The 16818-nt window shown below is 32.9% G+C and overlaps 2 protein-coding genes across 2 annotated transcripts; one reads left to right on the forward strand and one right to left on the reverse strand.

Annotated features, from left to right (window-relative positions):
• The first annotated feature begins 2575 nt into the window (after window positions 1-2575).
• On the forward strand, window positions 2576-4266 carry LOC111710308 (uncharacterized). Its single transcript, XM_023484368.1, has 3 exons — window positions 2576-3618; window positions 3746-3933; window positions 4011-4266. Exons 1-3 carry the CDS (start codon window positions 2664-2666, stop codon window positions 4164-4166), a joined length of 1299 nt encoding a protein of 432 aa, XP_023340136.1. The 5' UTR covers window positions 2576-2663; the 3' UTR covers window positions 4167-4266.
• Window positions 4267-10283: 6017 nt separating this feature from the next.
• On the reverse strand, window positions 10284-12562 carry LOC111710309 (altered inheritance of mitochondria protein 3). Its single transcript, XM_023484369.1, has 3 exons — window positions 11008-12562; window positions 10764-10951; window positions 10284-10576 (listed from the first exon to the last, which is right to left on the reverse strand). Exons 1-3 carry the CDS (start codon window positions 12527-12529, stop codon window positions 10427-10429), a joined length of 1860 nt encoding a protein of 619 aa, XP_023340137.1. The 5' UTR covers window positions 12530-12562; the 3' UTR covers window positions 10284-10426.
• Window positions 12563-16818: the final 4256 nt, after the last annotated feature.

Consider the following 16818-nt stretch of genomic DNA (forward strand, 5'->3'; position numbering starts at 1 on the left):
AAGTGTCCGACGTTGCCCGTGGAATGCTTAAAAACGGAATAAAAAAATTTCGAAAGAAAAAATGATATAGATATATATATCTATGTCTAATATGATGATGTAAATCTGTTGTTTTATTGAATAATAAATTGATTATGTATATTGAATATATATGTACGGACATCCTTACATATATGCACAAATATTTTTGAATACACAGTTTTAGTTTGGTTGTTTAGCATAAAAGGGAGGGGATCTTATGTAATCATTCTTGGTTCTTTCTACCCAGACCTGTATAAACCGTATCCAATATAAAACATGTTTACTGCCTGACAGATGAGGTAGTGGGGTGAGTTACAAGTTTGGAATGGCACCAGCATAGTACCATGATCAGGCTAGGTTTACCATAAATATAGAACAGGTTCGGAGTATTAGCTAAAGTATTCAAAAATCATCCAACACTGGCAAAAAACAACATCCTGCGCCAAAATATCTAATCCGACAATAATTTTACAAATCTCTAAGTGGCACGGTTTGGCTGCTGTAGGTAACATACGAACACACATACAATTTTGACACTCCGCTCTGCTTCATATTTTACACAAGGAAATCCGGGGACCAATGAGATCAAATATTAACAAAAGAAGAAATTCTAGAAACAGCGCGTCTCAAATTTAAAACGCTCAACATGGTTGAGCCGACGCTAAGTTGAAACCGGTTTTTGGAGGTTCAGCGACGCGGTTTAAATTTGACCTCCATGATTTATATAAAGTTCGAATTTTTTGGTATTATTGGGGCGATTTTTACCCTTTATTTATGCTGGTATTAAGGTTTTTGAATACATTTTTGCAAATCATGAAAAACAAAATTAGCCCTATTCGAGTTCAAAATAATCCATTTGGGTGGTTACGTTTTGAGAATCGATTTTTTAAAAATTATTAAATAACAACGACGAAAAATGTATGAAAATTTTTACAGTAAACTAATTAGATGTTTTGAACATATTTCTCAATAGAAACTTTACATAATTCAATTTTAGAATCAATTATCTCTTTTTCATCATTATATTGAATTTTTTATGCTTTACGAATTTCCTACAAATTCTTCAAATGTCGTCTTTTCAATAAAAAGTCCCGAAAATCTACAAAAAATGTTTGTGAAGAATAAGAGATTACAGAAACAATAATAACCGAATTAGATTACTTATTTTCGATGATGAGAGTTAATTTTTATTTTTTCAACCTGTTCCTAAACAAAGTATTTGTTTACTGTAGAATTTTTGTTTAATTTTTACTTAATAATTAAAAAAATAGATTCTCAAAATGTAACCACACAAATGAATTATTTTGAAAGTCGGCCTTGCGAACAAACTAAAAAATTATACATCGATAAAACGTTTTATATGTTTCAAATGAATCCAAAAAAATGTCTCCACAATTTACTACATTCTCAGTTCAACTACCATACATTGGCCGGTCACTCCCTTTAAGGCAGTTTTCCTACAACCAAATTGGGACAATTTAATTTTTATGTTTTCGGATGTGATAGCTTTATGAAAAGCTACAGGCCAATACAAAAAATTTGCAAAAAATGTTGCATATTTTTTTAATAAGAAAAATTGGCAATAAATTTTTTAAATTTTACAGAACACATATTTTTTTAGTTCGGATATTTCTGATAGCTTTTAGGATGAAGAGGAAAATGCAAACAATTCGCACATAAATTCCTTTTTTCTTTTGCAAATTTGAAATAATCAAAGTTACATATTATAACTTTTTGTTAGCAACAGAAGATTGATTTTTTTCAAATGCATTGCAAAAAGTATTGGAACTCACTAGGATCAGAAGTTTCAAAACTATATAATTTATTTTTTAACTTTATCAATTTATTTATTTATAATTTTTTTTATGAAACAAATTAATTGATATATGTATTTAATGCAGAATGCGGATACTCATTTATCCAATCTTCTTGTTTCCTGACTGTTCTGTTTTGCTCATTCAATTAGCTGCTTACCCCCGCCCCCCCCCCCAGGAGGGTTAATATGCAGTTTCGAGAGCTGATCAGGCAATTTGTAGTATTTCAATATCAGCTCTTGAGTTTCTGTATTTATCCAGTTGTTTTTGATATCGGCCATCTATGCAGGTTTATTGCTGACATTGTTGTAATGAGAACTTCCCTTTGTCAGCTACATTACATGTATCAGTGTCTTGCAGTAATTTAGAAAGAAATAAGACCTCCCAGCCTTAACTGCATTCGGCTAGGTTTAAGGTGATTTGGGTGTACCCCCTAGGAAAGGAACACCCATACATAATTTATAATTTACGTTATCATCATACGGGTTTAGAAGATGAGGGATTCTAAACAACTATATATTTTCAGGTATTTAAAAAATGGATTTTTAGCTAAAAAATTGAATGTTTTTCCATACTCGGATTTGCAAGGATCAGAGCTTTCCAAAAGTATATGATATATCGGAACTATCAATAATACGGATGTAGGAGAGAAGTCCCGGGACCGTGGTTAGATAATTTCAAGTGTTGTATGGTCAGGTTAGAAATGGTCCCATAAAGAAATTAAAGCCTGAGAAAGGCAGTTTTAAGTAAGACCATCTTCCCGAAGCTAGCATTGCATACCAACTTGTTTATAAATATTTTTGAAATTCAACAATCAGTTCAGTTAAGATGGGGTTCTCAACGGTGACACTTCTTTACTTCTTGATAAAATGTGCTAGCTCACAGCTTTACACAGTTAACACTGTTGTTGGTTCTAACCTTCCACTTCATAACTTCTTCCCCCAACAGCCAGGATATGTTGAGACATATAATTCTTTACCATTAAGAGGCAGAGTTCTAGATGGCAGATCTGTAGAACTTCCAGTCGGAACAACCATTCAAGAATCAGTTCCTGTCAGGCGTATTGTACGAGTTAAGTCTGAAGTAAATGCTCAGAATAATAAAGCTAGACGTGTTCTAAACTCTGCCAAACCACCAGTATTGAGACAGCTTGCATCAAATCCAGCTAGAAGTATAGCGAGACAAGAACCCTTGATTCAAACACCTCCTTTAACTCTTGAACAAACCAGTAGTACCACCACTCCAATCCCACAGATATCTCTAGTGGGAAATCCAGAGGAAATCGTTGATAAAATCATAACTGAAACATCTCTTCAAGGGGGTAAAATACTTAAGTCAGTGAAAACCCTGATCAAAAATCCTTTAATTGCCAAGCTTTTAGACTCTAACTCCAAGAATGATGATCCATGTGCAATTGTTCCAACCAACCTAGATGTAATAACTCAGAACCTTATTGATGGAGTAACAACCTCCAGAGAAGAATTGGTTGCTCTGATCAGAGTAGTCCAGAACATGAAGGCAGCTGGTAATGAAACAGTCAAGGTTCTCAGACATGCTAGCGAGGCTGTCAAGCTTATGGATCCACTTATTCCCAAGTTCTCTAGTGTGTTCAAGGCCAATGATGCTTGTGATTCAAGCATTAAATCAACAATTGGGAGCTTAAACAAAGTAGGAAGTGTGCTTACTACTCTAGGAAAGACTGACATTGTGGCAAAGGATGATTATACAAAAACAAGATTTATTCAAGGAGGGGAAGCTTCCAGAATAATAGGAAAAGTAGCAGGTATGTTTTATAATTTTACCACCTTTTAAACTAGGTAACTTATCCCTGAATTTCTGTCAATCTCGCTGACTAATCAAATTTATTAAAATAAATTCTAATTATCAACACTCATGATTATATTTTTCAGAGAGCCTTGACTCCAACAGTTTCACAAACCTCTGCTCAGATTCACCAAGTTTTACACCTGAAGTTTTCAAGGGAGTTGGGGAGATACTTGGAGGACTAAATGATGTTGCCAAAACATTTGATGCTGAATCAGAAGGAATTAATACTCAAGAGTTGGAAAATACAGTAACTCTTCTGACAGAGGGAGCGGTGAGAATATTCAATTAAATTGATAAATTTTACACTTATTGAACTATTTACAAAAACATATTTTTTTATAATTTTAGGATTTATTGAAAGATTTGAACCTGTCAGGATCTGAAACTGAATATGTTCCTGTATCTTCTCCGTCATGTTCAACATCATTATCTTCAGTGTCAAAATCACTTTCTGAGGTGGCCGAGCTTGTAGAGGTTCTGGATGAAAGTTCCTTCTCTGGTTAAACTGTAAATTTTAATCTGATTTTCCATTTTGGGGAAATTATCTGAAGTTATGTAAGAATTGTGCAATCAAAATGTATTATATAAATAATGTTATTATGGATTTTGTTTAAATGACATAGTCTTTGCACTCAGTCTTCAAGTTTATGAGAACTCCTTTACAACAGTTTTACTGTACGGCAAGTGCCGCGATTTAAGCTTATTCATTATTGTTAATTAAACACGGTAAACTGAATCACGGAGCTCAGTCAAAAAATAAAGATTGAAGACATCATGAAGCTCTCACACATGATTTTTACAATTTTAAGAGAAAAATAATTTAATCATGTTATTTAAAACAAAATATCTTGACCTACATCATTTTTGAAAACGATCGTTTTTTATTTCGTTTTTCAATCGTTTTGAACTTTTAGAAAACGTATAACGATCGTTTAAAAAAAATATTGACAATTGTGTTAACGATCGTTAACGAAGGGTCTTCGTTAACGAAGGGTTGTCGTTAACGAAACTACGAGCTTTTTAAAAACTATAGTTTAGGGAAAACGATCGTTTTGGAAAGAGAAAAATTGCATTCAACTTTAAGATCGTTTTTATAAAAACGATTTGCGACCATTTTTTATATGATCGTTTTTTAAAAAATCAATAAATTTTGACGAAAAAAATTTATTGACAATTATGTAAACGATCGTTAACGAAGGGTCGTCGTTAACGATCGTTAACGAAGGGTTGTCGTTAACGATCGTTAACGAAACGACGAAAAAAAATACATGCAACTTTATTGAATATCGTCTTACATGAAATTAAAAAATTGTTGGGAGCTAAAACTTCTTTATATTTTCTTAAAAACTACTAAATGGTAAGTACAGATGCCCTTCAGATCGGTTTCCTCTCTTGGTTAACGATCGCTAACGAAATGACGAGTTATATATAAAACGACCACTTTTAAAAAACATTTTTAAAAAAACAGTCGTTTTCATTAACGATCGTTTCGTTTTCGATTTTTCGTCGTTGTTTTCATAACGAAACGATCGTTTTTCAAAAAAAAAAAACGTTAACATCCAAAAAAACTAACTAAACAAACAAAAAAGATGTTTCAAAAAGAGGATACAATACTTATAGGTTATATAATTGTTGTCTTTGTATCTAAAACCATATCGGATCGAGGTCTTAACAAATTATAAACTAAAATATAGATCTCCGATAACTTTGGAAACATTAAAAGCAAAATATTTGAATAAAACATTTGATATTTTAGAGACTAAAGGCAACCAACTTTGACTTTACGCTATAAACAATCTAGTTTAAAATTGTAAATTGCATAAGGATGAAACATTAAATAAAGGAGTTAGTAAGATAAAACCAAAAACATTTTTAAAGTCGACTATCGAGTTATTTGTGGAATGGAAAATCATATTTTTTTATTTTCTCTGCAAAATGTTTTTTTAGCTCAATGATGATTTCGCAAATTCCGCTAGTTACGCCGTAAGCGAAAACACATGTGCGCTAATTACGAATAAAAAAGTAAAAAAAATGCTCTCTTATAATTGGCTGGTATTTGGTGAAAAATTTCTGTATAATGTAGGTTGACGGAGAGATCGAGAATTTAAATTTTGACGGCGATGTTATACAATAAACTTCTAAGTTCTAATGTTGGATGAAAATTGCGCAAAGATAAGAATTAGTCAAATTGATGGAAGGAAACAATTCACATTTGTTTTGCATCAAAATATCATTTTCATTAGTCAACAGTTTTCAGTGCAAAGGAGTTGAGTCTTTTCCACAAAGTCTAATTTTCGAATCCCTCTTAGCCACTCCCGGAAAACATTAAAACCGACTATATGTGCTGAATTTGAAGATGTCGTGTAAATAATTCTGGAATTAAAATCTTCGGCATCGGTTTGTCGGAGACTAAATGTTTGCAGGGCCGGCTAAATCGCGTAAGTCTAAGATAGTTCCAACAAGATTTTTTGACCTAACAAAATTCATAGTTTAAAATATCTAAGGTTTACGACATTGTGATGCAAAGATATAGGGATTAAAAAACCGGAGTTTGTAACAAAAACTCAGCAAAACAAAGTAATAGGAGAATCTTGAAATTAGTAGAACATTTAAATTGTCGTCTTGTTTGGACAAACAAGTACGTACGTCTTACAGACAGTTTCATTTCCGTTGGATTATAAAATCATATCATTATTATGAAGACGACTTTTTATTAACAAAGCTGTGATCCCGAACAAGCATTTTACAATTTCAAGTTTGCAATTCAACTAAGAAAAGTTGTTCATTCACAAATTCTCGTTCTTTTACATGTTTTTATGTTTCTCTTCAGTTTGAGTAGTAGAAATGAAATTTGACATGGAAAGTCGTCTTCATTGAATTGATATTTACGATGACGATGATATGTAACAAAATAAATTTGATTTTCTCATAATTTAACGTCACAAAGTATATTACTAAGTATATAAACTGAGTAAATTACAAAGTATATTACAAAGTATATTACAAAGTATATTACAAAGTATATTACAAAGTATATTACAAAGTAAATTACAAAGAATAGTACAAAGTATATTACAAAGTAAATTACAAAGTAAATTACAAAGAATTTTTTTTGCATTTCCAGGGAATAAGAATAAAGGGAAGGGAAATGGCGCTGGTCTGGCATGAGAAAGCCAATCGCTTTGCAGACAAGTTCTGCATTACACACGAACACTCTTTTGGTACCGACACACAACATTGCAGAACAATGTCGTCTTCGCTGTTATATTTTTTGTTAAATCCCGAACAAAACAAAAAGCTTTGTTTTAAATCTTCTTAGTTTTTTTTCTGCGTTAAATTCTTTATACCCTTCAAATATTCTCTTTGTATATTCTTTATTCTTCTCAATAAATTCTCAATAATCTCCAAAAATCTCATTGAATTCTTAATATTAATCTCTTATGTGATTTTCTTCTTTTTCCTTCTCATTAATAGGTCCTGCGGGGGGGGGGATTTGACCATAGAGACTAGAATATATCATAGATGGGAATTTAAAGAATCTCTCGGTATAAATTTTTTAAGTCCCTTTTAGCCTGAAAGGGAGTTAAAAGTGCACAAATCATGTAAATGTTCACAAGTTATATGCAGTAGAGTACATTAATACAGTATATGTTCCCTAGACACAAGGATGTAATGCAGGGGGCGGAAACGTCATGTGTGTGTGTCTGTACTAAAAGAGTGTGTGTCAGTTTACTGTACCAAAGGTTTGTACTGTAGGTTTATACAGTACGTAAGAATCTCGGGATTTGTACAGTCTAGGAGAGTACATTTGTTTATTGTTAATTGTTTACTTTAACATATGTTTAATATACATGTAATATATTATTTACATATTTAAGTCAACACTATGAAGCCAAATTTTCATGCAAAGAATATAATTTTATTAAAGTTTACAATAAACTACTCGTTATTCAAATTTAATTATAATCGACGACATTGTTCTACAATTTCCTTGACTGTAGTCATGTTGTGTGTCTGTACCAGAAGAGTGTGTGTCAGTTTACTGTACTGGTCTGGAAAGCAGTGCGACTGGCTTTCTCTTGCCGGACCAGCGCCATTTCCTTTCCCTTTATTCCTGTTCCCTGGTGTAATGCAAGGAAAGTCAATTGCGGTTGTGTATACTTTGTGTACATATTGAAACCAGTTCTCTCTGGGCGGAATTTGTAAACAAGAATAGATGCATCAGTGTTCGTTTAGTATCCGAGAAGGTTAAAAGCATTAAATTTTGATAATTTTGATAATTCACATAATAATTTCGTATGACCAGAATATTTCATTGATTTTTTATGTGAAATATGGATCCCATGTCAGGCTTCGACATCCGTCTTGTGTTTACATTTGCGTCCAGAGACAGTACACTGCAGTACAAAAGATGTGTACACCTCTAAAATAACTTCCCTTGCCTTACATTCTTGCCTAGACTATTCATTTCAATTTCGAATTTTTAAACTGTTAAATAAACTTTATAATGAATAAAAAACATCTTTTGATTTATAGTTATAACGAAAAATCATCGTTTGTAAAGTGGAAGGCATAGAGTCTATGTGAAATGATCATTGTTCAATTATGAAACCAGCCTCTTTCATAATTTGGTTTTCTTTTAACAATAATTTTAGATTTTCTATAAAATGATATTATATATAGCATAAATATGTGAAGTACACCTGTAGTATGGAAACAGTACAACAAAATGGCTGTTTTACACTTTTTTTAGTAAATTCCCCTCTAATATATATTCTATTCTCTATGGATTTGACACCCCACCCCTTGTAGTTTTTCTTACATAACTTTAAAAATATTTTCTTCAATTATTTTAAAACTTAGTAACGCAACATACAAAGCTAGAGTTACAGCAACAAATTTAATTTACTGAGCGTAAAAAGACAGATCTTCCACCCCAAATAAAGCATCGAACCACAAATAGTTTATTATGAATTTTAATCACATTTTATTCTTTAACATATAGTGTGGACATAGATATATATAATATAAAATGCAAATATGCTACACTTATTTTTTATTAAACAATTAACAATACACAAATGTACACTCCTAGACTGTTTAAAGCACAAATGCCGAGATTCTTATGTACTGTTTATACCTACAGTACACGCCTTCGGTTCGGTATTGCTTACACAGATTCTTTTGGTACAGACACACATGACGTTTCCGCCCCGGCCCCCTGGGACTTCCTAGTTCCTAAATGTTTAGTATTATGCAGAGTGCACTGAGCTGTTCAAGGTTTACGTTGGAGTATTATTGTGAACATTGTTGGATGGGGGGGGGGGGATATAAGGTCGTATATCAGACCATATTTCAGGGATTCAAATGTAATTTGTGGGTGTGCCTGGGGTCTAGGTAAAGAGATTTCTAGGGGGGTTTTAGGCCCCAATGGGAGCTGTGCCAGGGAGCCCACCCCCCTGGACCAAATTGTTAAACCCCCCACTGGACAAATTCCTGCAAACGCCCCTGGGAGAATAAAACTTTTTAGAGATATTTTTTTTCCTTACCATGTCCGGAATCAGGGTGTCCAAATAAACAAGATATTTGAGAATCGAAATTTTATCATCTTAGTGTTTATAAAATCAAGGAAAATAAAGATGGTATGAAAATTAAATTAAATATCCACGGCATCTGATATTTCCAAAATTGGAATTTCATATATTGTAAGTAAAAAAGGAAGATTGGAAAATTTAGATAATTAGATAAATCCCATCTATTTTTTATTTCATCTTTAAATAAAATCCTTGTGTTACGCGAGCCATGCTGCATGTAGAAAGTCTGTTTGTCGCCCCTGCGTATTTCTGAGTTTCTCCTGAAGATCTGTACGGAATGTATTGTGAAAAAACTAGTTTAGGAACTGTTTACAGTCCGACTGCGCAGACGCAAGATTTCTAGCGGAGTAGTAGTTATATTTATATTCAGTATATGTTTATTCGTTTTGCAAGTATTTTCCGTGTTCAGAATTCTGGGATCACCGTGGTAATTATTTCATATATATCTATGTTTATTGGTTGATTCTAGTATGATTGATGATTATGTATTCGTTTATTGGTTCCTAGCCACAGTTTTTTAATGCCTGAGTGGATTATTTGTTATATTTGTATGATTTTCACTCAAAGCTTTTTCTGTGGGTTTATTAAACTTGTTTAGATTGAAGGCTCAGAGAAATAAACGTTCGGAACCTTACTATCCTCCTTTTTATTATGAAGAGCGTTGAGAGAAGGGAGTCTTACGATCCAATCCTGAGAAATACCACACTGTACATATATTAGGTCTTTAGGGAAATCGCTAAGTAGCGAAACACCTTGAATAATTGTGTCTATTTCTAAACAAATTTTGTGAAAAATGTTGATGGAATTTTGCTAAACAAGCGTAACGATATTTTGAAGCAACTAAAGTCTCTTTTAAACTGTTTAATTGCAATAATAACTATAAAAATGTATTTTAAGAGAATGACAGATATTTAGAAAGTTATAATTAAAACTAAAAGCACTCTCTACATTTTTAATTGCCATGAGTTTTTTATCAGAGTCAAGAGTTCATTTTTTTTCAAAAAAAAATTCAAATTAAAAATCTTGGTTCATTAAAAATGATTTATTAACAAATATCTATTTTATTATAGAATTGCACAGCTTTTGTACACTTTTTAGCCAAGGTTTTTATTATCTGAATGAAAAATATAACAACAAAACAAAATATAATCATATAGATAAAAAATAGTATCACTGAAGTGTTTCTGGTTCAATTATATCAACTAACTCCGCCACTTCTTCCAGTGATTTAGCTACAGCTGACAGCGAGGTTGTACAGCTGGGGGAAGCTGAAGTAGCAGAGGAAGATTCAGGACCGGAGTTCAAATCCTTTAGTAGAGCCTGAAATATTAATTATTAACAAAAACACTTTTTTAGAAATCAGAAGTTTATGTTGTGTTCATTGAAAAGGAAATTAAAACTAATGGTTGCAAGTTCAGGTCATAATTTAATTTTCTCTCGAAATCTTCAAAAAAAAGCTTCTTATTAAACTGTTTCTAGTAAAAAAGCATAAGATTAATTCACTTACCGCCCCCTCTCTCAGTAAAACAACAGTTTTCTCAATCTGAGGAATATCTCCAGTATTCTCATTACCATTAAAGGTCTTCACTATCTGAGTTAATCCTCCAAGAATCTCCCCAGCACCGTTGAACACATCTCCAGTGAATGAAGGAGAGTCAGAGCAGAGGTTGGTAAATTTTCCCTCATTTAGATTAACTAAAAAAAGATGTTTAAAATATGCTTTGAAAGTTTAATATTTCAGATAATTTTACCTGTAACCTGCCCAATGATCTTAGATGCTTGGCCTCCCTGGAGTAATCTTTCTTTTGTAGCATCATCTTTTGCAATAATATTGGTTCGACCAAGAGTACTCAAAACATTACCAACTGTATTCAGCCGCTTAATGTTGGTCTCTAGCGACGCTTGACATGACCCATCTGTCTGGAAAACTCGAGAAAACTTTGGTGCAATAGGCTCCACTGCTCGAACAGCTTCGGCTGCAGCTCGCAAAACATTTCCTTGGTTCTTCTCCTCTCGTTTCATGGTCTGAACTGCTGCTATGAGAGCAATAAGTTCTGTTCTTGAAGTTGTGAGCCCAGTGATCAGATCTCTAGCTAGAACATCAATATTGGCAGGGATGACAGAGCAAGGATCAGAACTATTAGTGTTGGATTTTAGTAGTTTTGCAACAAGCTTATTCTTGGTCAAGGTTTCCAGTGCTCTAACAATTTTATCACCTTGAGCAGAAACCTCAACTAAAGCTTCATCCACAATCTGTTCAGCAGGTACGTCTAATGGAAGCTCCATAACTTTCTGTGTACTTTGTACTCGAATAAAGTTAGTATTTTTTACTGCTGAGTTTGCAAAAGTCGATTCTGTAGATATAGACGGATACTTATTTTGTGTGTTACTTGGAGGAGAAGTAGTTCTGCTCTCAACTAGAAACTTTTCAGGAATAAAACTTGAAACTGGCCTAGGGGTTGATTCTACAGGTGTAGAGGGATATGTGTTTAGAAGGTTACTTTGTGGAGGAGCAGTTCTGCTCTCGACTAGAAACTTTTCAGGTATGAAGCTAGAAACAGGCTTGGGGGTGTAGGGTCCAACTGAACTCTGTACAGAAGACACTGTTCTTGTAACTGCTCTTAAGGGAAGATGTTGATTAACTGGATTAGCATTATAATTATTCACTCTGGGTGCAGGAGTGGTTACAACAGGTACTTGAGGGTACACTTGGGGAGCAGGAGAAGGAACAAACGGTTGAGGAGAAGGGGATTGAAAAGATTGATGTGGGGAAGACGAATGTACAAACGGTTGAAGGTTAGGAGAATGGACAAATGGTTGAGGGGTAGGTAAAGGTAGATGAACCTCAGGTTGAGGTGAGTAAGCAGGAGTTTCTACTCTGGGTTGATAATCAGGCTGAGGTTGATATTGTGGATCAAACCGAGGTTGATAGACAGGCTGAGGCTGGTAAAAAGGCTGAGGATGAGGTTTGTATGATGGTTGAGCAGGTTCTGGATACACTACAGTTGGAGGCAGGCTCTGAGATTGTTGTATAGAGGGTTGATACACAGGTTGGGGCTGGTACAATGGTTGACCGAGTTCAATAGGTTCAATATACACAACAGATTCCGTGTAGGGGACAGGGTTCAGTTTAGCAGGTGGAGAAGGGGCTGGTTTAGATGATCCTCTACCAAAAAAAGTTGTTGACTGATAAGACTGGGCTCCATTATTATGGGTAACAATTTGTCCATTTACCACAGTGAGTAATGGAATCAACCAAACTGCTGAAACCATGTTTGCTGTTCTTGTCCAACTAGACCTGAACAAGATACATGACTTCTATTATAGGGTATTCTCACTATGGTACCATTCTAAACTTTAGTGAGGGGCGTCGCTGGCGCCGGCGCCCCATAAATGTGGAGTTTTCTCATATAATTCTTCCGGATACAAGATTTGCACACAATCAGAGCAAATATTTAAACACTAGATTTTATTATTAGAATTTAAATGAGAAAACTATTAATAAGGTTTGGATTGAAATTGTTTAATGTAATATTTGTGGAATTTGTAAAGTTTTGAAGTTACACAATGGGAGNGATGACAGACGAAACTTAATACATTAAGAATATAATACTATCGCTTCAGATTAGCTTGCATCATTTCATCGTATATATTTGGCTTTCAACAATCCTCAAGGTTACATCGTAAATTGGTATCTGGGATATTAGGACATGCTTGTTCACTAAAACTTCAAAGTCAATGAGAGTTTAAAGAATATGTTTTAGGGTTCAGAAAGAAGAGCTGGTTGTTTTCCACCCCAAATAAAGGGACTGTTCAGAAAGAAGAGCTGGTTGTTTTCCACCCCAAGTAAAGGGACTGTGCAAGAATTTAAGCGACTCTCCGATCATAAAGTTGCAAGTTTTTAAAAAAATAAGAAACATATCCTTATTTTTATATTTTTATTTGCAAATTGATTTAGGTTACGACAGTCCATACTCTTACTAAGATTGGTACCATTGTGAATCGGACATGAATATGGTGAGTCACTTGGAATTACGTCTACAGTCCTTTTAACTGAAAATAGACTACGGTTTTTTTTAATTTATCCCCTAATTTTAATTTATCTTTTAAATCATTTTAACATTTTTTTTTACGAATTTTTGGAAAAGGTTTTCTGAGAATAAAACGGAAACTTAAACAATGTTAACAAAAAAAAAGATTTATTGTCGTCTTCATTAAAGGATACAAGTGTTGTTTAAACTTTATAAACTGAAAGTAAAGGGTAAAAGTGTTGTTTAAACTATATAAACTGAAAGTAAAGTATGAAAGTGTTGTTTAAAATATATAAACTGAAAGTAAAGGGTAAAAATGTTGTTTCAACTATATAAACTGAAAGTAAAGGATAAAAGTGTTGTTTAAACTATATAAACTGAAAGTAAAGGGTAAAAGTGTTGTTTAAGCTATATAAACTGAAAGTAAAGAGTAGAAATCTTGTTTAAACTTTATAAACTGAAAGTAAAGGATAAAAGTGTTGTTTAAGCTATATAAATTGAAAGTAAAGAGTAAAAATCTTGTTTAAACTTTATAAACTGAAAAAAGAAAGCTTAAATCCGCTGGTTTATGGATGTGGCTTCAGTAAACTATTAACAAGTAAAGAAAGAACACAGTGGCGTCAAATGAGTATTGTGAGGTGATAACCCCCCACTCTCCAAAAAAAATATTTTATTAAAGAGGAAAGTACAAGGTGGCCCAATTTACGGTATCCTTCAACCCTTGACTGATCAATGAGGACAGAGAACTCGGTGTATATATCTTGAATAATGTAAAAAAACATTTATTCCTGGAAAAATCAGAATATTCTATGTCCAACGCGCGCACATAGATTCAGTCTTCTTATAAACGGTCTCATCAATTTTAAAGACAGGGTCGACTTTGAAGTGTCGCACCGCCTTGGGTTTAGATTTTACCACTCTAGTTCACTTATTCTTTTCTGTAGCCATTTACATTATTTTAGCATTACAAAACACTTTTTTGCCAAACCTCTCATCGATTTTTACTTGAGAGCGTGAGACTAAGGTCATAGTGCGCAGTTTTAAACAAGCTTTTCTGTAATTAAATACGAAATAATCCGTCATTCTTGATTAGTCAAAGATTTCAAGGGTACTGTTGTTAATCAGCGATTTCCCTCTTTAAACAGAGGATCACTTGAAATGACGCATACAGACCCTTTAATAAGGAATAACTCAATAAATAGTTAAAAACAACTGTTTTAAAAACAGATGAAAAAGATATCTCTCTGTTTATGTTAATAATCATGATCAGCTGGAATATTTTACTGTACCCTAGAGCAAACGTTAAATGGCAATTTTCGGAATTAAAAGTCATTCTAAAACATGTTCTTCATGTTGTTTAAACCTGCAACCATGCAATAGTTACTGCTGCACCTAAATGTCTCACTATATAATTTAAATATGAACTATGATAAATTCTTTATATATTTTAAATTTTTTTTAACTGTTGTAATTAAATTGTGGTTTCTGTGCAAAAGTGACTTAATTGCGCATTTCTTGTTTATAAGAAACTTGGAAAAATTATCAAAATCGAACACTTTTTGACTCATCTTTGCAGGGAGGGTGAGAGGGTCCCTTGAAATTATGCTTCCAGACTACAGTTCCTTTAACGTGCAAAATGAAAACAAATTTCTTGTCATTTTGCGTCATCATTTTTCGGTTGAATAAACATATGTTGTATTTAAGATTTAAATAAAAAAGTTTTGGATCTTTTTGAGAAATACAACCTTTCCTGACACTAAGTTGCTAGAGGGGGGGGGGGCTGGTGGGGTTCTCCGGCGTTTGTAAAAGGTAGAAAGGCCAGGCGTCCATCCCCCTATGACATTCACTCCAAATACGAAATAAAAAATTGCTTATATACAACAAAAAATCTCTTATTTGGCAGACATCCAACTTGTTCTGCCAAATAAGTTTTTTTAAATTTCGAAATAATCAAGTTCTTAAATTTTAAACAAGTTCATGATTTATAGAAATATTTCAAACAGTTAAATAAAAAAATCCAGCCTTCAACTAGTAATCTATACAGAGTACTTTAAAAAGGTCACGAAAATAGATTAGATTTTTCGTTCAACATAATACAGAAGTTAGCTTTGCAGACAGGCTGGTCAAGAACCATTCTTAATCTAAGAACCATAGAAATACATACTATTAATAAGATCTGCCAGATTAAGACAAACCCAAATTTAGAACAAGGTCACAAGAAATCAAAATCCGGGGGGGGGGGGGTATCATCGACCCAACCTAAAAATGGTCTCTATGTAACCAACTAAGTACGAACTGGGAAGGTTAATTCTTACTTCGACTTCTTTTTCCAAGGTCATCTCAATTAGTAAACTCTCAAACTTAAAAGATTAATGAGTACGCCATAGAATATAAACATAGATTACAGACATCGAAGATAGACATCGAAGATAGACATCAAAGATACATATCGAATATAGACATCGAATATAGATATCGAATATAGACATCAAATATATACATAGAATATATACATAGAATACACATACAATGTGAACATTTGATATATTTGCTTTGCTATCAATAACATTCAAAAATTGTTTTGATTTTATATCTAAACCTTGTTAGATTCTTCCGTCAATTTTTTTTTCTATTGGCACGTTTGTGTTTTGCTTGAAATATTAATTTCTAGTTGTAAAGTTAAAAACATTATTGATATAAGCTGAGCGGACACTATTCAAACTTTGTATGTGGACATTTCACCCTGGTTACCATTCAGTAATATATTCAGTAGTAATACACTCCTTATACAATATACACTACACTTCTTATACAATATACACTACACTCCTTATAGAATATACACTACACTCCTTATACAATATACACTACACTTCTTATACAATATACACTACACTCCTTATACAATATACATTACACTCCTTATACAATATACACTACACTTCTTATACAATATACAATACACTCCTTATACAATATACACTACACTTCTTATACAATATACACTACACTCCTTATAGAATATACACTACACTTCTTATACAATATACACTACACTTCTTTATACAATATACACTACACTTCTTATAAAATACTTCACTCTTTATACAATATACACTACACTTCTTATACAATATACACTACACTTCTTATACAATATACACTACACTCCTTATAGAATAAACACTACACTTCTTATACAATATAAAATACACTTCTTATACAATATACAATACACTTCTTATACAATATACAATACACTTCTTATACAATATGCACTACACTTCTTATACAATATACACTGCACTTCTTATAAAATATCCTCTACACTTCTTATACAATATACACTACACTTCTTATACATATACAATACACTCCTTATACAATATACACTACACTTCTTATACAATATACACTACACTTCTTATAGAATATACACTACACTCCTTATACAATATACACTACACTTCAAATACAATATCCTCTACACTTCTAATAGAATATACACTACACTTCTTATAAAATACACAC

Source organism: Eurytemora carolleeae, unplaced genomic scaffold, assembly GCF_000591075.1.
Source record: "Eurytemora carolleeae unplaced genomic scaffold, Eaff_2.0 scaffold944, whole genome shotgun sequence".
In the NCBI taxonomy this organism is placed as follows: Eukaryota; Metazoa; Arthropoda; class Copepoda; order Calanoida; family Temoridae; genus Eurytemora; species Eurytemora carolleeae.